Source organism: Chaetura pelagica, unplaced genomic scaffold (genome assembly GCF_000747805.2).
Source record: "Chaetura pelagica isolate M959 unplaced genomic scaffold, ChaPel_1.0 scaffold142, whole genome shotgun sequence".
Classification (NCBI taxonomy): domain Eukaryota; kingdom Metazoa; phylum Chordata; class Aves; order Apodiformes; family Apodidae; genus Chaetura; species Chaetura pelagica.
The window spans coordinates 1479826-1506498 of NW_009952973.1; the positions used below are offsets into that span (position 1 = coordinate 1479826).

Consider the following 26673-nt stretch of genomic DNA (forward strand, 5'->3'; position numbering starts at 1 on the left):
TATTACTTTTTAAATACACTTTTTTTGCCTGTGTATTCTCTACAACTGTTGTTACTAAGCATCTCTGAAGAGATAGACAGCAAAAATGTCATAATAAAAACCTAAAAATGTAATGACATATGCATAAAATGTATACTGCAGGAGCTTCTGTTATGCTTATTTACTTCAGTAACACCTTAAATCAGTTACTGGTCTCAAAAGTTTGAGTATTAGAAACTATAATCAAGAGGAAAAGTTTGAGAAGATGGTCCCATGTAACATGCTTAAAAAAAATTATATCCTCAAACTGAATTAAAAGAAAAAAGGTTCTAGTGTTCTCTTCAAGTATGCTCTTTTTTGTTATACAGTAAAATTTGATGTGTGTAGGTATATTTGTGTTTTGTTTTAAGCAGATTTCTGTGGATACCAAAGCTGAAAACACAAAATCCATCTTCTCATGATGCTTGAAGATCTGGAGCTAACTGCAGGATTTTAAGAAGAAATCCAGCATGGCCTAGTTGGCTTGACCTTTGGAAAATTTATAATGTCCTCTGGAACCAATATCAGCAAAAATCGGCAGGCTCCGAGCCTGCAGGGTGTTGACCCAGAAACATGCATGATAGTGTTTAGAACACACTGGGCACAGGTAATGTTAATTAGTTTTATTGATTTGTAGTAGGCTGCCTTAATAAGGATTTGCTTCATTCTTTCTTAGAGGATAATCCTGAATTGCTCAGGAACAAATGTCTTTCATTCAGAATGCAGTAGATGACACTGAATCATTTTTAAAACACAAAGGTAATTGTCTTTATGACCTTCAAGGTATGGTTAGGCGTTACTAATCACACTTTGAGCTCCAGATTTACATCTAAGTGGGAAGTGGTGAGATATGGTAATTTTATAGAAGGCCTAGGTCTTGTTCCTGGCTTTCTTAGTGGTTTGCTGTGACTTGTATCCCCTTGCAGGCTTCTGTACTTCATTTCCTTGTGCTGGGTAGGGCTTACCTACCTTTTTGTAAAGGGTATTAGACACATGGGTGCAAAGCTGTATGCAGTGCTACTTATTGTTGATAAAGGTAAATTATGCACTTCAGAATATTCTAAAAAATGTTTGCATGTCATCAGGATTATCATTGCTTTTAGGCAAAGATGTTTCGCTCAGAGCACTTATTTGCTGCAATACAATGAATAACTAATGTTTTTTGTAAAATTTATGTTTGGGCTGCTGCTGTTTTTTGACTCTTCCAAGAAGCAAGTGGTGGTGTTTCTGAAATACTTCCAGAGTCAGAGGAGCCATAGTTCAAGAGTCACCTTTTCTCACTTAACTCCAGTGATGCTATCGTGTTAGGGGAGCTGCTGCTCCTTTGTGACTTTGTGGCAATTATCCTGAGCAAGAAGGCAAAAGGCGGTGATTGTTTCCCAGTGAGCATCATTCATTGTGCACAGAACAGAATTTAATCCTGGGGTATAAGTGCTGGGATGACAATTGTTACTTCTAAATCTATATTGAATGTTGCAAGAGTACGTGGGCATCAGTGGCCATTTGGTATCATAGAAGATGTGCCAAGGAAAGATCAGCTCTGTGAGCTTCTGCCAGTCTTACTATGGCAAATTATCTCATGCTGTTGATACTCGTGAGCACAGTTATTCTGGCTGAAGAGCAGGCCCTTTGATTTCAGTCCTTTGTGGCAGAGAATCTTACTTCAAACATCATTGAAACTCCATTTCTGAAGGCTAAGGGAACCTAGTTTTTCCATACTTCAGAGAATGCCAAGTTTTCAGCAGTAGGACAAGTGACAAATTTAGGTGCTTATTAAAAAAGCTGCATAAGAGCATTATGTTTTGGCCTCATACATGTCAAATATGAAACTTGTAAATTTAGAAAGTTTGACAGAAAAAAAAAGCAGGAAAAGTGTTTGCACTTTTGTGTTAAGAATTTTGATTTATTTTTTTTTCCTTATAGCTGCAAGTGTGTATTTTTAAAAAACGCCTACAGATATAACTGATCTGCCCTTGTTTCTTTTAAGGTTCTGAAAATATTGGAGAAGCATGATCCTTTGAAAAACACTCAGGCCAAGTATGGGGCTATTTCACCTGATGAGGCCAGCACTGTTCAGAATTATGTAGAGCACATGATTTTCTTATTAATTGAGGAGCAAGCAAAGGATGCCTCAATGGGGCCTATTCTGGAGTTTGTGGTCTCAGAAAACATAATGGAGAAGCTTTTTCTTTGGAGTCTACGGCGAGAGTTCACCGATGAGACAAAAATTGAGCAACTAAAAATGTATGAAATGCTAGTAACCCAGTCTCATCAGCCTTTGCTGCATCACAAGCCCATTCTGAAGCCTTTGATGATGTTGCTGAGTTCCTGCTCAGGAACAGCCACTCCAACAGTGGAAACAGAGTTGGTCATCCTCTTGAACCAGCTCTGCTCTATAATAGCCAAAGATCCCTCAATTTTAGAACTGTTTTTCCACACCAGCGAAGACCAAGGAGCTGCCAATTTCCTGATATTTTCCCTGCTGATTCCCTTCATCCATCGAGAAGGAACAGTAGGCCAACAGGCCCGTGATGCACTGCTTTTTATAATGTCTCTGTCTGCGGAGAACAACGTTGTTGCAAATCACATAGCAGAAAACACCTATTTTTGCCCAGTAAGTTGTTCTGATTTGTTTGATGTTCAATGCTGAACTGTTTCCCCTGTATTCTTCTCATCCTTTTCAGTAATTTTTTATAAACATGTGTTGTAACATGTTTGTTTCTGCTAACAGCTATTTCACAACTTGTAATGCTGTTTAAGCCAGCCCTGCTGCCAAATGCATTCTTGTTCCTTGTTTCTATACTGGTGTCTTGTGCTTTTGGGACTGCACAACTGATCTTGCTGTCACACAGGGAATCAAACTGGGAAACTGATGTCAGTTATAGCAGAACTTGGTCACAGGGAACCCTGTTCTGTCTCACTGTGAGGCCCCTGTGAGATTCTGGGGGTGAATGGAGCGAGAAGCGGGAGCAAGGTGTTCTGAGCCTGTTATTTCTGGTGGCAAGGCTAGCGTAAGTGGACTATGCTTGCCACACTGTAGCATCACCTCAACAGTTAAAAAAAAAGTGTAAAAATAGTCTGAGTATTATAGAAATGTACTACTTTTGCAAGAGGAAAGGGAGACTGGCTCTTTGTCACAGAATTGGACGTTTCTATGGCTGTCTCAGGCAGACTACCATCTTGCAATGTTAGCTCTATCACAAAACTTAGTAGTAGTGTTCTGTTGTTAGATCTGGCAGATCAGTCATACTGCATGAATCACAACCCTTTGCTCCTAAGTAAATAATCTAATTTATTAAACAAAGCTGCTCTACCACAGTTTTAAAGCTAAAGCAGAATGGACATGACGACACCTGCTTCTTCACACCTTATCACAATAGGAGGTATGAGATCTGCAATAGATGGGTTCAAAACCAAATTTTCTGTAAAAAAATTGCCAGCTTTTTGGACTGATTCTTGTATCTTCGTGGCTTGTGTTTTAGTTTAATAAATGCCAGAAAAAATGAAGTGGAGGGGAGCCTTACATAGCTGCTAAAGCAGATAGCTTTAGAGCAGAGAACAATAGAATCCCTGCCTTATCACTAGTGCATGACAGCTGTTTCAGCCATAGGTTTCCATTTACTCCAAGATTCCTGTGTCCTTTGAGAAGTGGAGCAGAGCCAGGTTTGCGGGCTGGAGGGCCTGGAGGAGGCTTACAAGTTCCAGATCAGAACTTCTAAAGAGTTTTCTTTGTAAGTTGTAAATATTGGATCAAATTTCTTGTGCTGAGAGGCTACAGTTGACCTTGTTTAATAGATGCTGCTAAAGAGTATGAACTTGATTTTCAAGCTGTCAATGAGACAGAGACCCTTATTGGATCCATGCTATAACTTCCGTAATTACATGTTCCAATTAATTAAAAAATAAATAAATCTGCACTTTTACACTGAAGATAAAAGCCAGCTGTATTAACCTTTGAACAGCAGGGAGCCACGATTGACTATCATTCTAATTAGGAAGGCTTCCTGTCAAAACGTGCTAAAATCAGACTTTTCTGAACAGTAACAAGACTGGCCTAAGTCTATCAAAACTTTAATGCAGTGCCATAGCATTATCTCACTAGAACAAAATCTTTTTTTAATTGGAGTGTGATGAGCTGAAGGATCAGGTTTTTTCTTAGTGGAAGACTGTAGGTGTGTAATTGCTGTGTATGAATCAAATCAGTGCAGATGTGGCCTCAGCTGCTCAGCAAAACAGCTAGTGCAGTCCTGTGCTGACAGCACAGTGTGCTAAGGCAGGGAATTTTCCACAGTATTTGTCCCCTCTTAATGTTTGCCTTACTTATGTGTGCATGAATAAATCCAGCTTTAAAATGATGTGATTTAGGAATGGAAAGTGTTCAGAAAGACAGCCTTGGTCTGATTGCACAGGTTAGCAATTAGAATTGGTTACACTTTCCCCTTTTGTGAGCTATTGATCTTTGACCTGCACATTGTCAGCTGTTTGTTTTCTAATAGATAACACCGTTGTGTTTCGTCTGAGCTCTGACTGTCTAACCCTGTAGATGTAAAGTAGTCCTTTGTAGAAAGGGAGAATTCTTACAGGAGTTGAATGAAAACTAAAAAGATTTCCATCAGGCTGAGTCTTAATGATCTCATTACAATGAGAATAATCTAAAGAATTATCCTGAAGTTGTATAAAATCATGTCAAAAGGGTAAGAGTTGTAAATAGTATTCCCAGCTTCAAATAACTTCAGTAATTCAAAACTTGGTCTGAAATGACATATACTCTAGATATATTCAGTAAAATTTGAAATACCTTTTTGGAAATATACTTTTAAAATTGTAACTAAAACTATGATCTTGTCCTTCAGTGATACGTTCTACAAAAAGCATCTGTATGCCGTACTATCACTGAAAATAATGTCTATACAGCAACTCTCTTTCCTTACCCCTTCCAAATAAATAAGAAAGTTGAGAAATTAAGAAGAGATAGAATTATTTTTTTTAAAGTTGATTAAGCTGAGTTCAAGTAACTAGGAATGAAAGTCAACATATATCTGTTATCTGTGTGAGCCTTCATTTTTTGTTGATAGGGCTACTTTTCCCTTCCATCTCTAATGTCTCATATTTCTGAGTAAAATCACTCATATATAGGCATATTTAAGCAGTAACATTCAAATTACCAATGAAAGACAAGCTGTAGGTATATCACTGCAATGACTTCTTCTGAAAGGGACTGAATGAAAGTGTAAAATGGTTTTGCAGGTATTTAAATAGACAGCATGCTTTTCCCCATCACTTTTCCCTAAATACCACCGGGATAAAAGGCTCTTTATTTATATCTTTCTGTCACAGGACTCTTTCATAAGGAAATGAAATAATCTTAACACTCTCTTACGTTACTAAAACTAGTAAGAGAAACAATTTGTGGCATTGCTGTTCAAGCCGATGGGCAGTTGGAAAGTCCACATATTTCTCTTTTGTTTTTGGAATACAGGTGCTAGCAACAGGACTAAGTGGCCTCTATTCATCTTTGCCTACAAAGCTGGAAGAAAATGGAGAAGAGTGGCATTGTCTGCTGAAGGATGACTGGCTCTTGTCACCAGCCCTTGTGCAATTCATGAATTCCCTTGAATTTTGCAATGCTGTGATACAGGTAATAGAGCAGACTTGGCATATCGAGTATTTTATGTATTCTGCAGAAGTTTGTAATTGTAAAGTTTATTTACCTATATCAATGGCATGGCCTTCTTAAGTTATCCTGTTACACTGAGTTGTTAAGTTACACTAAAATAACCCAACCCAAACCATTCTGTGATTCTATGATTCTTTGAAGTTGCTTATAGAATGAATTCTTTATGCTGTTTGCCTTGGCTGTAAGGATGAATTACTATGTTTCTGGTTTTCTGATGACAAATGTTTCAAATGAAGGCAGTAGATTTGTGTGTCAGCTTGACATTTCATTATGTCAATGGGAGGATTTTCTGTTTTCAAAAAAATAATGGCATTTTAATACTGCTGTTGATATGAGAAGTAAATCGAATGCCCCTTACATGTAGAAAAAAGTCATCTTCATGTTTAAGTACTGAAAAACATTCTGTTTGTCTAGGCTCTCCTAATAACATAAAAAAAAATAATTTTTACTCTGTTTTAACTGTTGGCAAGTACTGCACAAAGAAGGCTTTCCAATCAGAATTCAGGTATCTTCCTAGAAATATAAATTCATTTTAGATTGGCCTTTTAAAAATCTATTCCTTGTTCTTAATGATTTCCTGATTGAAATTTTTTTATGACTTTGAACCTTTTTTTTCCCCCCCTCTGGTCTAAACAGAAAATGAGGGTCCTATAGGACCCTTGCCTAGTATTTTATTAAAACAATATAAATTCTACAGAAACTATAGATTTATGTGTTACTTGAAGAAATGTGCTGGCTAAGATTGAAAATTTAGTCATATTTACCATTAAATAAAAATTGTTTTAGTAGAGCCGTTTGTGAAGTACAGTAAAGGAACTGATTGACTATTAAGAGAGTGAACAAGTGAAAATACTAGTACCTGTCATTCTTTAAATACAATATACATGATTTTTAACATGCATGTTTAAACATGAAGAGGAAACATTAATAATTTTGGTGTCTAAGTGGAATTTTTCTACAGATCTACGTTTGCAGGAGGTTATGTTTGATACCTTTTAAAAAAAATGCATAGGTTACCCCAGACAAATTAAAGAAGAGCATCTTATTTTGAAACCACTTTCTAAATAAACTCCAAATGGTTAAGGAGCTTTTGCTGACATGCAGGAAGAGCAGCTTCTGACTGCTGTTTGGTTGTGTCTTCATTGTCTTTCTTCAGCTCAATTGAAAGCTCAGTTACCACAGGAGTTCTTGCTCTGTGCCTGGAATTGTTTTTGTGGTGTCACTGGTTCTGTGTTGACCCAAGAACTTTTGCCACAGATTAAAAAGGGACAGTGTAGCCAAGACCTCTCGAGATTTGCTACTTTTTTGCTGGATCACAGCATAGGAAGAGCAGCCCTTTTTCTTCTCCTTTGCAAAGTAAGCGTTATAAATTAAAGGAAGGCTGTGAAGAATTGCAAGTGAGAGAATATATTTGTGGCCACATGTGGGCTGCAACATTCCAGTCTCTATATAAACTTAGAATATGTTAGTTTAGAATGCTTCTGAATGGAATATTTTTTCTTCCTTTCATCAAATTTATTTTAAATACATGAATTGATAGTATGTTTTCTTTGTGAAAACAAATTGAATGCTTCATTGTAAAAGTAGGTTTCTGGCCTCTGAATAACAGTTAATTTTTTTTTATAGCTCTTAACCAATTTGTTTGAAGGAGTAATGTAGGTTTTATTTACATTTCTGTTTGTTTTACAGTGGTTGGAAGATGGGCATGTGAATAGTATGTTCTTACCCCATAGCTAGAGTGCACTTCAGCTTATGTACTCTTGAGCCACAGGAAAGCAGCTTTTCTGCTTTTTCTTGTAAGAGGTCAAGTTAACAATGACAAAACCACCTTCAAGTGACCCTGACAAGGTTGCAGAAGCTAAATTTAGACTCTCTAATCTTTTGATGCATAGGTTATGCATACTTTTCTGTCAATTTGTTCATCTTTGTCAGCATGCAGAGAGATTGAAAAACCTTGTTCTCTACTTTTGGCAGCCTTGCTGTAATCAAACATCGTTGGAGTGTTTCTCTGAAGAAGGAAAAATCTTAAAGAACTTGAATCATAGTAAATGCTGCTGAGAAGGAGAATTGAACATGTCTTATTAAATGGGAAAGGGTTTTCACAGTGGTTAGTAGCAGTCTATGCCCTGTCTTGTTTTAAATCTCACTGGAACTGTTCTGTGTCTTTCTCTTTTCCACTCTCTTAGGTGGCACATCCCTTGATACGGAACCAGCTTGTGAATTACATTTACAATGGATTCTTGGTGCCAGTAATGGCTCCTGCACTCCATAAGGTCAGTGGTGTTTACAAGTGTGACACGAAATAATAATGGACAAAAGCATTAGGGATGATTTCAGGGCAAAGATATTGTTAAATGTACTGACAGTAGTGACTTCCATATAAATGAGGAAGTTTCTAAGCTAACTGTTCATCTTTTAATTCCATACTTTCTATTTACACTATGTAGATTACTGAGCAAGATAAAGGTTTTATGAAAAGGCTTAAAATACTTAAGCAAAATGAAGAACCAAAAATTTTTGTTGCACTAGGCTGACATGTCATCAAAAAAGGAGTGACCTTTTAGCATCATGGCAGATGTGTTTTGATGAAGATTATTTTTTTGTAAATGAATATTTTCCAAAAGGGAATTGTACAGTCAAGAAATATTACACTGATTTTATCAAAGTTGCTACTCTTTTTTACTTCCTCATCACAGTTGGTAGAGCTATTTTTATAAAGTGGAGAAGAAATGGAGTTTGGTATCGATTTTCTAATGTATTAGGGTGCAATTTGTGTTGCTTTGAAGAAAAAAATCCAGTGTGCTTTGAATTTTAGGGATTATACTTTGCAAAGTATGTCAGCGATGTTGGTGAATTATTTAATTGTGGGGTTTGGGTTTTTTTTTGTTGTTTTTTTGTTGTTTTTTTGTTAGACTTCAGCCTAACATTTCCAACTGTTGCAGAATGTCAATTGACAGTCTTCATTGCCCTATAAGAATGAGGAGAGAAAAAGTAGGAATTGCTGAGAGTAAAAAACCGTCAAAAACTGCCAATGAGGGCTAAAAATTTACTCTTTGAAGGTCTACTACTTTTTACTAAGCATGCCAAGCAGAAAGCACTGCACCTCTTCCATTTTCTGAGAGGTCAGTGAAACGCTGGACCCTGCTTTCTAATCTAGGACTTGTTTTGGCAGTGCACACAGTTCTTTGTGCTAAGTAGTTACTTACCAAGAAAATAATAAGCAGTATAGAATCTTCCTCAATTATTTGACAGATTTCAAATATTTGGCAACTTGGCAAGGGCTGAAATAAAATTTGCTTGTGATCCAGATCAAGGATGTAGTCTGTCACTGAGATCAATCACCTCCTTACCTGGGAGTACCTTTTTCTATTTCTGTATCTTGACTTAATCCCATACCAAGTCTGGGAATTAAAGTCAGAAGTGAAAAGCTAACCATCTGTAGGTCAAGGTTATGGATAACAGGGGAGATAGCAGAATGTAGCTGTGGGATTCTGGTTTTAGTGGGTACTGGTTTTAGTTCTGAAGTATTTAAGACACAATTTAGGTTATTTTGAATTCTACCATGCTGTGGAATGCCGTTTTTATTGGTCATTAAATCTGCTAACTTTGTATTGGTTTGATTATTTCCTTGTTGATGTTGCTTAAATAATTTAATGCGTGCTGTTCTGATTAATTTTTTCATGGGATGGAAATTTTCTTGAATCTCATTTATATACTCTGAAATTGGGTGCCATGATATTTCTCATGAAAAGGGAGATGTTGGCTCCTAACACACATGAGTTCAAGCCTAAGTCTTTCCTGAACCCTTGCATTCTATTTAGTGCCTTGTTCTTCCAGTAATAATCTTTCCTTGATTAGCATTAATTTTTACTTTTTCCTCTTTAAAAATTAGCTACTTATGTGTATAATCTTCAAATGCATTTGATGGAGAAGATGGATTGCACCATCTAGTGGATCTGCTACAAGGCGCTCATATACGTGAGACCAAAACTCCATAGCAAAAGGAAACAAGTTTCTAGAGGCATATTTGGCCTCTTCAGTCTTTCTGACAGCAATTTAACAGAAAATAAATATTTTACGTCTTTGCTTTTGGGACAGATGTCTGTGAGCTAAGACAGATAATTATGCTATAACAGTGCTTCCACACATTACAGTAATTTCTAGTTGCCATTGAAGTGATTCATACTCAGTTGAGGAGCAGTCTTGAAAACTGTATCACCCATTTGGGGACTTAAATGTAGTAGTTGACCTTTAGGTTAAGAAAAAATTGTGAAGAGTCAAAATGAGAGAGAAAGGACAGATGCACCAGGATTGTTTTTAAAACAGAAATTCTTTCATTGGGTACAATATTAAAGGGATCTTGATTTTTCTTTTAAACTCAATGAAGTTGGTTTGGTATTCTAAAGTCTGCTTGTGGCTGAAGATTTTAGTTTTTATCCAGTCATTCAGTTTGGGTTTTTCTGACTTGTGTGGCTTTCTGGCTTATGTGTTCAAATACAGCAAGTAATGGAGCATGGTATAAATACCTGATCAGGAAGACGTATCTGTGGAAGGTTAAAGGGAGAGGTGGTAAGGAGAGGTGATAATTATTGGTACATCTTCCTAAGGTGTTCCTATAAATCTTATTTATAGAATTTAACTGCTATGGAACATCTGCTTCTGATAACTCTTGGTGATAGACATGGAAGAAAGGAAGGGAGTCCAGACCTTATGTGGCATTCAAGCCTTAACATCCCACATCTAATCTGGCACCCATGATTCTACTTTAATGTAAAAATTGGAAGGGAGATGAGCTTCTGGCTCTGCTCTTGAATGACTGTTGGGTGGGCATGCTACTTCAGACCTGTTATCTCCATACTATAGTCTAGTTTTTCTTAAAGAAGTAATGTTTTGAGGGAGATGTTTCTCTGCAGCAAGACACAGACTTGCATTTATTGATTTTGCAAACACAGCTCCAGTCAAGGAGGCAAGAAGTCTTCAAACTTTTCTGTTCTTAACATGGTAGAATTTGATTTCTCTTTAAAACAAGAGCAGCAATGTAAAAAAAAGTTAATGTGACTTCCTGTCTGGTCACCAAATCAAATTTAGTTGATTCAAATATTTAAAATAAGCCAAACAGCTGTATGAGCACTATGAGATAAACTGTTTAGCTAACAATCTTATTAGCTCTTAATCCTTCATGGTGTAACAGCAACAACAATTTGCTTTTGCAACTGATGTGTTCAGATATAAGCAAAATGTCTGGTATGAGAAGAGTTACTCACCTTTGAATTAAAGCTAAGTCTATATTATAGATGATAGTTGCTGGCCAGTCTCATCATTCCTCCTGCCTCTTCACAGAACCACAGAGTGGTTGAGGCTGGCAGACATCTCTGGAGATCATCCTGTCAAAACTCCTTCTCAGAGCAGGGTGAACTAAAGGAGGTTGCTCAGGGACATGTCCAATTGGATGTTGAATATCTCCAAAGCTGAAGACAGCTCATCCTCTCTGGGCAGCACTGTTCCATTGCTTGACCACCTGCATGGTAGAAAAATGTATGGTCTTTGTTTTGTTTTTCTGATGTCCAGTTGAAATTTCCTGGATTTCAGTTTATGGCCTGTTGCTTCTTGTCCTTTCACTGGGTACCACTGAGAAGAGTTTGGCTCCATCATCGCTGCTTCTCCACAGCAGCTGTTTGCATGTATGGATAAGATCCTGCCTGAGCCTCCTCTTCTCCAGGTTAAGCAATCCTAACTGTCTCAGGCTCTCCTCATATGAGAGATGCTTCCATCCCATAATGATTTGTGTGAGCCTTTGCTGGACTTGTTTCAGTATGTCAGTGCATCTCTTGTAATGGGGAGCCCAGCACTCTAGATGTGTCTTGCCAGTACTGAGTAAAGGGGAAGGACACCCCATACCAACCTGCTAGCAATACTCTTCTTAATGTAGCCTAGGGGGCTGTGGAGTCACACTTTGTCAGAAGAGTGCACTGGGGGCTTGTGGCCAATACTTTGTCCTCAAGGGACCTGCAGGTTCTTTCTTGCAAAGGTGCTTTCCAGCCAGTTGTCCCTAGTGTACACTTGTGCCTGGGGTTATTCCTCCCTAGGTGCAGGACTTTGCATTTGTTATTGAACCTCATGAGGTTCCAGTTTGTCTCTTTATTCACACTGTCAAGAGCCCTCTAAATGGCAGCACAGCCACCCAGTTGATCAACTACTCCCAGTTTTGTAACATCTAGTAGTAGATCCCATATAAGTGGCCTCTAGCTGAACTTTGCATTGCTGATCACAATCCTTTGAGCCTAGAAGTTAAACTAGTTATTGATCCACCTTACTGTCCACTTATCCAGTGCATTCCTCATAACTTCGTGTATAAGGATGTTGTACAAGAGATAGTGCTGAAAGCTTTGCAAGATAAGTAGTAACTGTTCTCCCTTTCTCCATTAAGCCAGCCATCTCGTTGTAGAAGGCCATCAGATTGGTCAGGTTGGGTTTCCACCTTTGTAGATCCATGCTGTCTACTCCCAAACACTACCTTCTCCTTAATGTATTTGCAAATGGCCTTCCTAGGGATCAATGTGAGGCTGACCAGCATGTGGTTCCCTGGATCATCGTTCTTGAAGACTGGAGTGACATATGCTTACTTCTGGTCCTAAGGAGCCTCTTCTTCTAGCCACAACCTTTCAAAAACCAAGAGTGGCCTTGAGAGTCAGGATGCAACCTGTCGGGCCCCATGGACTCATACATGTCCAGTTTGTTTTAAATGTTCCCTGACCTGATTCCCCTCTTCTAAGGGTAAGTCATCCTTGCCCCAGACTTCTGTTCTCATCTTAGCATCCTAGGATTACCAGTGAAGACCACAGTGAGCAAGGTGCTTAGAATTGTAGATTTTTCCATGTATTTTGTCACTTGGTCCCCATTCAGCAGTGAGCACACATTTTTCATAGTCTCTTTTGCTGTTGAAGCCCTTCTTCAAATCCAGATGGGCTTTGACTTTCCTAGTCCTTTCCCTGCACACTCGTATTACAGTTTTGTTGGGAGCTCCTAGTTCATCCATGCAGACCTACTGTCTCTTTCACTTCCTTTTCTTCTCCCAGCTTAAAACATCAGATTATCAAACAAGATCTTTGGTAAAAGTAGCATCACAATTTCAGTAAAAGTATTTTGGAATTCCAGTACGTCGTCCAAAGCTTTGAGATAATGTATGTGTGTGATCTTGAAATGTCTGCAGCATTTTTGAAGCTACATAGTAAGCTCTGCCTTTTAATTTTTGCAGATTGTCTCCCTGTAGATACTTACTATGTACACAGTTTACTGTGTAAGTGAAACAGTGCAGGAGTGTTGAGAATAGATGTGTTTCTATGAAGTTGGTGGGTGTGGAGACCAACATATTTTGCTTGATGTAATATTTATAGTTTTATCTCAGGAAGGTAGTAGGGAGCTAAAAAAAAAGACTAGTTCAGTTTTTTCCAGTTAAGGAAATTTCAAATTGATTGTGCTAGCTAGCTAGTTAGCTTCAAATAATCTGTTTTTCACAGTGAGATCTGTGAAGGTTATTTATGTAGCAGATTAACTACGATGTGCTTAAATAACCCAAACGTTCTTAAGTTTATGATTCCATAACTTAATTTCTCACTAAACATAGCACATTCTTGTAGCCTAAATTATACCTCTGCTAGTCTTGTCCCTTAGTGTGGGTTATTCCACCTACATGTTAATGAGGGGTTAACAAATATGTTTGTATCTCAGAAGCTGCACATTGCTGAATGAATAGACAGAGCCCAGACTTGTGTTACATAGCTAGGGATATGCATTAACTGGCTGTGCTGGATAGCCCTGTCTTGCCCTTTGGTTATTTGGATTTTATTGCACTTTTTGCAAGAGAATTACCTTGTTACATCAGAGTTTCTTGAGACACCAAAAAAAAGTGATTAAATGACATTTTTCAGGGGGGTTTGTCTTTATGTATGGTCACAAATTCCTTGCTTCTGTACAAATTCAGTTAAAAACAGAAGTCATAAAATACTTTGTCCATTAAGATAAAGAGCTAAATGGACCTCAATTCTATTGCGCACTGAGCCGCCTAAACAAAAACCTCTGGTGTGGTATGCTACTGTTTTAATTCAATAATACTTGCTTGATTATTACAAATTTTTACCTGAATAATCTTCTTTCTTGTGTAAGTGGTTGGGATTCAAGAAAATTAAGACTACCTGGCAGAATCTGTTCTTAATTTAAGACTGCTATTTTTTGATGGCATGTCAATTACAACTTTAAATTTTGCAGTTCTGTATGTTATTCCCTAAGTTTTGGTACTTAGGAAAAACTGGCTTGTGAGAAAGTATAATTCTGCTCTGGCACAGAGTCATATCATTACATTTCTGTGACATGTTTCTTGCTTCACTTTCAAAACTTAACATTTTGGAGCTCTATCAAAAAAAAAAAAATAAGGTCTTCTGGGGCCAAATGGACAAGGGTTCAAGAAATCAAGCAAGAGTAATTTGCTTTTCATTTAAAACCTAATTGAAATCCCAGAGTGAATCAAAAGTAATCCTATCAAAGTCTGTTTTACTGATTCTGCTAGAGACCCTTTTGCCTTGCTTTAGTCTTTATAGACTTGGAAGTAGAAAGTGCTTATTTACTTTTAGGTAGTTACAGCTCTGTTGTAGACATCTGAGTAAAATCCTTCTCAGAAGGTCCTTAATATATATGTATTTTGCAGTCAAAACCATGTGCTAGATAATTAGGAGGCACACTGTGGTATGTATAAATATTATGCTATCCTTGCTACTACCTGGATTGGTTATATACATCTCTTTACTGTAAGTGCATATGATTTAATTTTAATTTGGGATTCAGAGAATTTAGGTGACAAAGATAGCTACTCAGAACATCTTGAGTGTTTAGATCATTTGTGTTATTTCAATTAATTGAAGATAGTGCTAAAATTTTACAAATTACATGATAAAAGCTTGATTTTAGTGTCTTAGCATTTACTGCTTTACTACATGGCATTTAATTGCTAGCTATGATATAATTATTTTTCTACTTGGGAGGCTTGTTTTAGTCTGAATAATGGAAAATGTTACCAGCTTCTTAGTGTAAGCCCATGTTGCTGTGGGCCAAGTGAACAGAACTGCTCTGCAGAAGCACTGGCATGGTCCTGTCAAACAAGCTCTGTCAAATGGACCTCGATGCTATTGTGCACTAACCCATCTAAATGAGAACTTCCAGCATGGTGGATTACTGTGTTAATTCAATAAGACTTGCTTGATGGTTACACAGCTCAGCTAGCGGGAAGTGACCTGTCAATTATACTGTACAGATTAGAAGGGGCATCTTTATAAGTATCCTACAAGAATGTCAGTTCCCATTTAGAAATAATAGCATCTTTCACACTGTTGAAAAGCATGTAGACGATTGCTGTAAATAACATGAAAAACAAATGTTACTGGAAAACTTTGAATAGTCTCGTGCTTTGGAGAAGCTCATCAATAGCTACAAAACTCGATTTTGCCATCTACAAAGTGGTTACATGTTGGATGTGCCTTTCACTTTTTGCATCAGATGCTGTACTTGTGTTGAATTTTAACCTGGTATAAACTGAACCAATTCATAAATGTAAGCTGAGGGAAGTTGAAGCATTTCTTGTTTTCTGGTTCCCCCAGTGTGCAAACTTCCTCTGGCCCTGACCTGTCTCATCCCTCCTCTCTCCTGCCAGGACAACTGTTCATATGGGAAACTGATTGGGGTTAAAACTCACCTTTATTTCCTGGATGGGTTTAACCTGAATCAGTTCCCTGAGCCAGTTCACTGTGCAGTGAAGTGAAGCATGAACCTTTCTGCCAGTATAAGCAAAGGGCAATAAGCTGAAAATGAGTAGAAAGGAGAAGAGAGTGGGCATGGTTGGAATTTTTTTATCCATGAGGTGGCCTTACTTGGGTTTAAGTTGCTTGTGGATCTAGAGGACGAGTTTTAATAAGAACACTTATGTCTCTTCATAGACAATGTGAAATAGTTGTAAGGAAAGGAGGAATCATGTTAGCCATATTCCTGTAAGAGGGCATGAAGCTGTAAATTAGGAAATATGTTGTGTGGATCCCAAGGGAAAATAGCCAGTAATAAAGAATCAGTGCAATTGGTCTAACACAGTGAGTGTAATACATTAAACTGAACTCGCCATGACAGTAATTTCTGGCTCTTCGCTATTACTTGGCAAAGTGACTTGTAAGAGCTGGATCTCTTTAGAGTTCTGCCTCACCACTGAATCAGTCATCAAAGGAGGCAAGAAAAAATTCGCTACAAATTATTACATAATTAGAGAAGGGTATTACAGGGATAAAAGTGGCTTTCTCTTTTCAGTCATCTCTAATCAAATATCTGTGTGGCTATGAAGAATCTTATGTGGCCTCTTTTGTACCAGACTACATCTTCAAAATATATATTAAAACTGATCATGGTAAAGAAAAAACATGTGGATGAGGTTTTGAATAATAACTTTACATAGATACTTTAAATTTAGATGTATATTGAAAAAAAAAAAATCCAACAACTTTTAATAATTAAAAGTATGGATAATTAAAATAGAAATTGTACAGTACTGGTCTGCTTAAAGCAATGGATGTGGATTTTTCTCATTTTTCTTTTTCAATTGTAGAATTTTATTTCTCAGGAGCAGAGATATATCTCTAGTCTTTGCCATTAGTAGAGAGGATCGAATGCAAGGAATATTGCTGGTTGTTTTTTATTTTTCTATTCTGGCAATGGTGGATTTTAATATCGCTGAAACATCTTTATAAAAACACAGCTTGAAATGTACTCACTTAGCAAAAGGTTTTTCTAGAAAACTACGTCTTAATTTTATTCATCTCCCTTTGTTATGGTAATTTTCTTGATACTTGAATTATCAAAGGTGAAGCATTTTCAAATATCAGATTTGTGGATGTGTGAAAGTTTCAGCTTGCTTTTTATCATAATTTCAAACTCTTTCAGTTCTGAGGACAAGCTAAAATCTTACTTGGACAAATTATACTGTAATCAGTGTTACCAAGTTTTTGTAAGCTGCCTGAAGATTCGACTGTAGTAGACATGCTTGACATGGGTAGTAAATGTTGTTTTCTAGAAATCTTCAATAATAACTGCACAAATTGAATTAACATCACTTTCAACAGTCAGTGTATTATGTATAAATGCAATCTTTAGAAAAGGTTTACAGAGTTAAAAGGTTTTTTGCCAAGGCTGGATTTTGTCTAGTGTAACTGATTTCTCCAACATTCTTCTCTAGTTATTTGCAAAAAAAGTGAGCTCCCTAGAGGCTCATTCAGAACAGGCTAATGTATCCCATTGAGTTAAAGGAAAATTAGCCTGATGGAACTAAAATTAGCCTTTTTGAATACTTCTCTAGGTGCCTCCAATATTTAGAAGTTACACTTGCTGTCAGATATGGTAAAAGGGAGAAGCAAACCCAGAAGGTAAAGTGGCAAAAGAAGATAGAATTGTAAAAGCAAAAAATCTCTGTCTGCTTGCCAGGTTAATTGATCTTGTTCCTAAGCTGCATACGTGGCTTTCATTTCAAATGCCAAAAAGAAATATTTTTCTGTGAATTGCTCTTGTGAGGAAGCAGAAAGATGGTCTCTGTGCTGGTTCATGCGAACAGGTGGTGCACAAAGGCTCTCTGAGTGAGCACTGGTACTTCTAGAACACAATAGCAGTAAAATTACTTGTACAGCGTTAGCTTGCCTGCTTTGAGTGTGGCACAGTGAGCTGTGAAATAGATCCTACGTTCATTTATTGCAAAAACTTGAAGGACTGTTACGGATAAGACTGCATTTTCACTGAAAAATGAAAAAAGATTCTTACAAATCTATTCAAGTCTTGTCAAAACTTAGTCCTCTTTCCCATTCCTCAGAAAATGATTAAACAGATTCATCAACTTCTTTCCCAGGAATTAAAAATTAAGTGTAATGTGGCAACCTTCACAGAAAACATCTATTCAAACAAGATTTAACAAGTTTGTAAGTAACTCCTTTGTGAACTATTTGGGCTTCATTAAACACTGATTGGTGCTTCTAGCTCTATTTAGTGGTATCAGTGAAGTACAGGCTATGGTAAATATGATTTCTTTTTTTGCCTAGCCCCCAGCTGCGAGGGGCACTGCACATGCTCTCAGAATTTAACATTTCTTAAGTAGTCTCTAGCTGGATTTCCTCTGCTCTTTGTTTCATTCATGATAACGCTCTCTGAAAACCGTATGAGTTTTACTGATACAAATGTAGGATGAGTTGTCCAGAGCCTCTGTTTCATAAGAAGGTCACTGCCCATGTGAATCTACTGGCTTTTCTTGCTTTAATTTACAGCTTTGGTTTTTTATACGTATATATAGGCCTGTTCCTCTGCTGTCAGTGAACATCCATGAAACCCACAGGCCAAGAACATGCTTCCTTTTCCCTGTAAAGAATGAATGAGAAGTGACACAGAGATATAATGATGTATTTCTTCTATTTGGCCTTTCCTTGGCAGAGGGTTTAAGCTCTTCAATGAACTGTATGCTATCATGATGATGTCACATGAGGGATTTCTTGGGCTTTGCTTTTTACAGTTTGCTGCTATAAAAAAACCCAGACCAACAAAACAAAAAAGCCAGTTCCCAGTGAAATGGTCAAAAAGTTCCATCAGAAAGCCATTCATTGTTACCAGTAGCCCTATGGACAAGTGTGAGTTTGTGCATAAGCACCTTTGTTTTGTCATATTGCAAGTAATACATAATTTGAGTTATGTCTGTAGCCACAGTGCTAATTCTGGTGATTGTAACTTTGGGGTGCTTAACCTAGTAATTGTCTTTTTTGTCACTTAGTAGTTGTAGGAAAGGGAGGAGGAATGAATTAATAAATTGTGTTTTGAGTTGGGGTGTCTGTTAATAGATCCTGTTTTGTGAAATTGCTCTGGTGAGACCCAACCTGGAGTACCGTGTCCAATTCTGGAGTCCCCAACATAAGAAGGACATAGAACTCTTTGAGTGTGTCTAGTGGAGAGCCACGAAAATGATCAGAGGGCTGAAGCACCTCCCCTATGAAGACAGGCTGAGGAAGTTGAGGTTGCTCAGCCTAGGAGAAGAGGAGGCTCCATCGTGACTTTATAGCAACTTGCCAATATCTGATGGGGGCCTACAAGAAAGCTGGGGTAGGGCTTCTTACACAGGTGTATAGTGAGAGGACAAGGGGCAATGGTTTGAAGCTTAAAGAGGGGACATTCAGGTTGGACATGAGCAAAAAGTTATTTTTCTGTGAGGGTGATAAGATGCTGGAACAGGTTGCCCAGGGAGGTTGTGGATGTCCCATCCCTGGAGGTCTTAAGGACCAGGTTCGATGGGGCATTGAGCAACCTGGTCTAGTGGGAGGTGTCCCTACCCATGCAGGGGATTGGAACTAGATGGTCTTTAAGGTCCCTTCCAACCCAAATCATTCTGTGATTCTGTGATATTCTCATGTCTAGTTTTGGTATCACTGAACATACAACTAAAGATCTGGAAAATATGTCTAGCTGTTGATTACTCAGCCTTTCAAAGTTCACAGATCCTGTGAAAATGAACCTCATTCATTTCCTTTCATTGTTATATTTTAGTCCTTGATTTTGACCAACCTTACTGCAATAAACACAAGAAAGTGAACTTATTTCCAATCCTGGTGAAAAATTCAACAGTTGCTACTTTCCCGGTGCTTTGTTTCTAATCCCAAAATGAGCTGGTAGCCCACTGTATTAAGAATGGTGTAACTGAGTATTCAAATAAATCCTTGGAATGACCTTAACTTCAGAGTTTCTCTGTGCTCTCCTCATTGGTGTCCCCTCTCCATAAGGTCTGCAGGCTGCATGCAGTATTCCCATGATCTGTATAACCAGCCAGGAGCAGCTTGTGATCTTAAATGCTTTAAAGAGAGCGTTGGCAGCATGACATTACTGTGTACGTGGCTAACATGCAGCATAATGGAGCAGGGATTTTAATATTTACGGCGTGTTACGTAAATGCTGCCCTTCTGAGTATTTGCTAAATCCTCTTAGCTCCTAAGTGACAGCTTGGATTCTTTTTTTTAAATAAAATCAGTCTTTTCATTTATCCAGCTAAGTTGGGTAAACAAAAGATGTTTAATACTTCCTTTCATATAGGCAGACTCTTGTATTTAAGGGTTTATCTTTGTGAACTTAAGCTCATTAGGTTCCTAGGTAACTATTTTTAAAGAAGCTGACTTTGCAACAGCATTTCGTGGTGCAGAGGTGGCCTTTGGAATTTTTTGTGCTTTGCCAGTGCATAGTGTGTATAGATAAGGTCCAAAGGATTGCCATAAGCAGAGCAGTGTGGGTTATGGTATGCAAACATCACATGGATGTTTGAATTGTATTTTTATGCACAAATAGTCAGTAGTGAAGGTTTTGGGGTTTGGTGTGTGTGTGTATGTATGTATATACATATTCCTTCTAAAAATTGAGAGAAATGAGGAATTGTGATGTGGAAAAATAAAAAGAAGGAAGATTGTGTCAGAATTCTGGGTAGCTGGGGGGATTTTTTCTTTCAAGCTCTGGAACCAAACCTAGCTTGTATTGTGCTTTGTGATATGTCATTAATTTTAATAAAATGATAAATGCAGGTATTCACAACATCTGAAAATGACTCTGAAGGATGACAGGAGTGTGGTGCATGGCATGGGCAAAAAGGTGGTAGGGACCTTTTAGAATGATTTGGCTTTTTGTATTTCAGTATGTGTGAGATTTGGGATGTCAGTTTTGGGGAGGGTTTTTTCCCCTGTGGAAGCAAGACAGATAAAAAATGCGTTCAAACTGCTTGTGAGTCATTCAGAAGCACGCTCATTGCAAATTTAAAAGCAAAGACCTCCATGGTTTTTGTGGCAGTGTTATGTATGGAGAGCTTAGAGCGTTTTTCAGGTGTACAGTTGCAGAGAATGGATGGATATTTTGTGTGTGCAGCATGTTTACAATTACATGATTTTTTGTTTGTAGGTGACTGTGGAAGAAGTGATGACTACTACTGCATACCTGGATCTCTTTTTGCGTAGTGTTTCAGAGCCAGCCCTCCTCAAGATTTTCCTCCGTTTTATTTTGCTGCACCGACACGAGAATGTGCATATCCTAGATACACTGACCAGCCGCATCAACACGCCATTCCGGGTAAGGCAAACAGGAAGGAAGTCCAGGTACTCATTATGTATGTAGGTTAAATGTTTAAATGGGAAACTCTGTCTATTCCGTGGGTATCTTCTTAACTAGGAATTTTCTCCACCCGCCTGAAGGTGTCATTTTTCCACCTCCTCATTTTTTTTGTGTGTAATGACATCTAGCTACCGCTCTACTAAGTTGATAAATGTGTGAGGTGATTTCACACATACAGGAAATGGGATAGTGGGGGATGAGGCTTCTGGAACTCTGGATTCTGTTAGAAGATTAAAGGTGAATTTGGAAGCATTTTTATTCTGGACTCTGCTGAGTTAGTGTTGCCACCTTGAGACTTATAAATATACTTGTGGTGAGGAGAAAATCTGATCTTTGGACTTTTGCCAATCAACAGGCATTTTCAAATGGTCCCTGTGGGAGATGATGGGAGCCCTGTAAGGATGTCTCCAAATTGTTTCAATGCTATATTGCCAATGTATTGTAGCATGTTTGCTCAACTGTGAGTTTGCCTGCTTTCTTCTTTGATTAAAAGAAGGCTCTTTCTTGCTCAAGTGATCAGATCACTACTTCATTTTCTTTGCCTGCACTCCCCTGTGTACTAAGGTTTGTCTCAGATTTCCAGTGAGCCCCTTCTCAGCCTGGGCTCATGGCACCACAGTAGTTGGAGAGTTAGCTGACAGTGATAGCAGAGTTACCTTGGCTAACAGTTGGGTCTTCTGGCAGAGAAAATGAGTACTTGTTGCACTGGACTCTCCTGAGCCCTGCTTGGCTGGCAGTCTTGGCTGAATCTCATCTGCTGCACAACTTCATGGCTGAAATAAATAATGCTGCTTTAGTGCAGGTACAAGTGAAGCCAGAACACCAGTGTGTGCATTAAATTTGTGTATTAGGGACAGCAGCTTTGTCTGAAATTCGTTTTGAAATGTGAGTGCATGCAAATAGGGAGAGATGCTGCTGTTACTGCATCTCTAAGATGGATTAACTCTAAAAACAGAAACAGCTTCTCTCAACAAAAATGCAAATTCTGTTGTCTCTGCTAATCATTAATTACTGTTTCATAGGCAAACAAAATGGGAATTGCAAAGAATTCTGCAGCCCTGAGGAACTCAGGATCTCAGCCAAAATGGTTCTGTGATGCTAAATGAGTTTTCTGAAGTATAGCTTTGCCAGGTGCGAAAGCCAGAGCTGCAGCCTCCTGTGTTTCCATAGCAAAAAAGCTGCATACATTATTATTGATGAAAATACCCATTAATAATTAACGTGGTCAAACTTATATGCAGACAAGTGGCTAAAAGGACTCGTAAAAATACTACCATTTTTGTCTATTGAGTACATACTAAATCTTTACTTTTTACAAAATACAAAAATAGACTAGTTTATTTGTTCAGGTGATTCCTGATTTGCAGTATGGTTACAAAGACAAATGAGAAATATTTTCCTATGAGCCGAGTTTTCTTAAATATAAATTTAAGGCAGTAGCCATTTTTTTTAATTGTCATGGTATGAAGGAAAGTTAGACTTGTCCCTCAGTACATTTCACAGAGGAAATGAGAATTTCTGTCTGTCCCTAGCTAAAACACAACTTGTGTGCAAGGATCTGGCTTCTTCTAAAAGCTTGTTGTGAAGCTCCTCAACTCCTATTCCTGTTAAGAACTCTAGGTCTGGTTATTTCTTCTTCTCTTGCCCTTTGACTTTCTCCATCTATTTCTGTAGACATGAGGTCTTGGACTATCTATCAGCTTCCTGCTGCCTCTTAGTACAAGCAGTGGACTGTGGCAGCAGGGCAACAATTTTGAGCTCCCCTTTGCTTCACTGCAAGCCAGCTCATGAGCTGGTTCTCTTATTTCTGCTTTTGCCTTTCTCTTGTTCTTTTTGGGTGTTAGTTCAATGACCAAACTAGGGACTTTTGGTCCAACCAAAGAAACTTTTGCTTTTCAGAGGCTACCAAGTTAGGTTCACTTAAACTTTGCTGTTTAACTGTTCCACAGATATAGCTATCAAGTGAGGGAAAATTCATGTATGTATAGATACATTTTTCAAGAAATAAATGCATTCATCTTGTCTTGGTCGCAATCAGCAGTCAATCATATTGTAGGGAAGCTGAGTCACTTGTCTGAAAAAGAACTAGAAATGGTGAAACAAAGTCTTAAATTTGCATTCTTGAGAAAGCATGGGCTGGAAAGAAGAACATAGCAATGTGCTGTGAGCTGGAATAAAGCATTTTAACAGTGGTAGTAAGGGAACTGACTGCAGAGAAAGGGAGGTAATTCCGTAGTGCGGAGGATAAGCCCATGTCCAGGAAGGATGCTGGATTTAATTCTGAATGAATTAAAAAGGATGTTCAGTGACTGAAAAAATGAGTTAGAGAAATATCTGTCACTTTTTTCCCTTATTTTATTCTAATCTGCTTCTTCTGTTAGCTACTGAAAAGTGCAATTCATTTCATATATTAATTATTTTAGTTTACATAATTAATATAGGGAGAGGCAAGATTTAAACATGAACTTGAAACTCTTACAAAGAGTCAATTTATGCTAAATGATTCTCACAAGAGTCAGCCAGATTCTGTAGTCTAAGCCAGCTGTGAGATTCTGATTCTAGGAGAGAGCAGTACAGGAGAATGTGCCCCAGGAAACAGGCATTAAGAGGCAGGGAGATGATTGTGCTGTGGTCCATGAAAACTAGAGAAAGCTTACAGCTCACACTGGATATAACTGTGTGGTCTAGGAAGCATCTGGCAGGTAGAAATGTACTGTACAATAGCTTTGGAAATGTTGTATATCTAATTAGTATCAAAAAAAGCCGGTAAACTAAGTCCATGTTTCTACTCTGTCCTAAAGCCAGTGTGAAAGTGGGATGCCTATCACAGAATAGGTACAATTTTTGTCTCTACTGAGTGTGACTACTGAAAGTATCTAGTTATGGGTGTATTTGATCAGGCCTTTGCCAAAAAGGCAAGCATGCCATTCCAGTGAGGAATCCTATTTTTCTTTCTTTTCCTGGTTTCACAGAAAGGATCTTCATGCCTTGCTATGGTCCCCAGCCATTCCAAGAGACCTGTAGTGGAGGGATTGTGAACACTCCACATAGAGCAGATTCTTTCTGATAAAAAATATCACTTGTTTAGCCCTGGTCTATGTCAGTACATTGAGCTCTGTGTATAGGAGCATTCAGCTTCTTAGTGCTTAGATCACAAATAATTCCTTACATTTAAAACATTAGGAACTTGAGGTGGTTTATAACTTGTCTTTTGGAAAAGACCTGTAGTTGGTTCAAATTCTATGTCAGAGGTAAAAAACTAAAACAGTGTCTTGGAAGTTACAGGGTTCGCTTCATGCTTAGAAAAATTAATAAATTTGACTAAAATTGAAGACTGGTAAATTGCTGCTTTTTTAATAGCTTATTTGAAGGAAAATTCTGGATTGTAGTTAGCTAAAATATAGCATGTTATGTGTATAGCTTTAGACAACATTTAAAAAAATCCCATAGGACAAAATGAAATATAATACTAATAGTGTCTTATAAAGCATGATGTTCTGGCAGAGCCATTTTATAATGCAGTATGCAGGGAAAATTAGAAAGGTACAATTTCTAGATGAAGAACTGACAACATTTATGATTTTCCAGCTCTGTGTGGTCTCCTTGGCATTGTTCAGAACGCTCATTGGCTTGCATTGTGAAGATGTGATGTTACAGCTAGTTTTAAGGTAAAGCCCTAACTCCTTTTTCCACTCTTCATCCTAATTCTGGGACATACAGTCTCTGCGTAGGCATGTAGAGCTGGATAAGATTTCCCCAAGAGTGCAGAAATCCAAGCAACTACAAAGACAAGAATATTTATGATCCTGACAAAAGTCTACCAGACCTGAAGAAGTGTGATTTACGTCCTGTGATCTTCAAGAGCAAGAGATTTTTCTTGTGATTTATTTCTGTAAAAGTGAGAGAAGAGAAGCTAAGAATATATTTATCACCTCCAAACTGCTTATTCCCTGCTTCTAAATGTATAATTCTTCTCTCCTGTGTGTTTTCTCTAGTGGATTATACACTGTGATACAGAGCTATATACTTGTTTGCAGCTTCCACCTTCTTTGTTGTTGTTTTCCACCTCTGTAATTCCTCTCTCACCTAGAATACTTGAGGTTCTTGAACTGTTGTAGGCAGATTGTTATGTAATGTACCAAATGCATCGATTATTTGTGACTTTAACTGATGGTTTTATGAATTGCTTCCAAATACTCACTTATAATTTTGGTGTGTGTATTAGATGAGAATTGATTATTTGTTTGGAAATAATGGTGTAACTAAAATGTAGATCACATTTCAGATGCTGACTGTCCTCCTATCTACAGGCATTAAGGTGGAATTCCCTATAGCTCTGGGTGTTGTGCCTGGAAATGCTGTTAGGACCTCTGTGAACGGAAGGATGTTGCTACTGTAACAGCAGTAGAGTGCTGTATTTAATCTTATTTTTGTTTATTTAGGGAATCCTTAGGATTTGTTTGCATTTTAAGTGGCAAAACATCTAGTTAATACCAAGGCTTTTAATAAAGTGCTCTTAAAAAGTTGAACAAAGGTAGTCTAATAACATGAGACTGTGATTCCTCTATTCCTTGTACATAGCTTGTTCCCGCCTCTGCCTGATAGCTCAGATTTTATCTGCTGCAATAGAACACCTTGATTGACCCTTTCCTCCTTTTTACTGGCTCCTTTCCTGGCATGTGTAAACTCTCTCTCTCTGGATCTCCCTGGAGAAGAAACAAATTAAGGATTCTGAAACAGAACTCGTTCATAGTGGGGCCAAACCACCATTCTGGCCTTTGACATCTGCCTGTCCCATGATTCCTGCATCCCTTCTTACAGCAGGTTTACTCTGACTTGCAAAGGGCTGTTTACTTCCCTGTTCTGGTGCAACTGATCTCCCATTTCTGTTCATCTTAACAGTTTCTTATCAAACTGAAGCTTGGCAATGTAAAGAGTCAGCATTTCATGCTCTTAAGAGGTTTATAATATGGATCACTGTTGAGATTATTACTCTTTCTTTTAATTTGGAGTGGACAGGAAGGTGGGAAGGGAATTTTGTGTGTTGCTTTCTCTAACATGAAGGGATGATGAAGTAATGTTAGACATTCCTGTTACAGGTATCTGATCCCATGTAACCACATGATGTTGAGCCAGCGGTGGGCTGTGAAAGAGAGAGACTGTTATTCTGTATCTGCTGCAAAACTGCTTGCCCTGACACCAGTCTGCTGCTCCACTGGGATCACCTTGACGCTTGAGAGCCAAGGAAAAGATTATATTCTCTGGACAAAAGCAGCACAAACTGAAGGTAATTGGTGCTCAGGGGAAGACAAGATCACGAACTGCATTTGATTCAGCAGCAGCTCATAGGAGGAGGTAGGGGAAGGATGGGAGGGGGAGGAAATGCTGTTATTTCTTTCTTTCTATGTATCCAGGTCTATTGAAACCTTATATTAACAGCTACCCAACTTGAATATGCATTCCTGAAAGTAATGTACAGATACCTGGTTGCAACTCTTACTGCTTCAAAGTGGTCACTGTTATTTTATGGTTTGAATGCAGGCTGGTCTCTCAGAAACCTTGAGTTACAGCTCTGTCTTGGCAGTAGGAACAAGTCACGTATGTTTATGAGCAAAACTCTTATTAATCTTTATGCTTTGATCTTCCTGCCTTAGTGGATGGCTTGGAATGAAGACTGTATCTGCCATGTCTTAGTGACTGCCTTCCTAGGCAACTTTTGGGTTGTTTTATTATGTCACGGTATGAATAATCTTCTTTACTTTCAAAAAGTGGTAGACGCT

The 26673-nt window shown here is 38.1% G+C and overlaps 1 protein-coding gene across 1 annotated transcript in view; it reads left to right on the forward strand.

Moving 5' to 3' along the window:
• Nucleotides 1–523: 523 nt before the first annotated feature.
• FAM160A1 (family with sequence similarity 160, member A1) overlaps nucleotides 524–26673 on the forward strand; it is a 36298-nt gene continuing 10148 nt past the window's right edge. Inside the window, exons 1-7 of the mRNA XM_009995884.1 lie at nucleotides 524–625; nucleotides 2006–2632; nucleotides 5498–5656; nucleotides 7882–7968; nucleotides 20684–20851; nucleotides 24482–24561; nucleotides 25993–26193. Coding sequence (XP_009994186.1) covers nucleotides 524–625; nucleotides 2006–2632; nucleotides 5498–5656; nucleotides 7882–7968; nucleotides 20684–20851; nucleotides 24482–24561; nucleotides 25993–26193 — 1424 coding nt within the window. The remainder of the gene's footprint in view (nucleotides 626–2005; nucleotides 2633–5497; nucleotides 5657–7881; nucleotides 7969–20683; nucleotides 20852–24481; nucleotides 24562–25992; nucleotides 26194–26673) is intronic.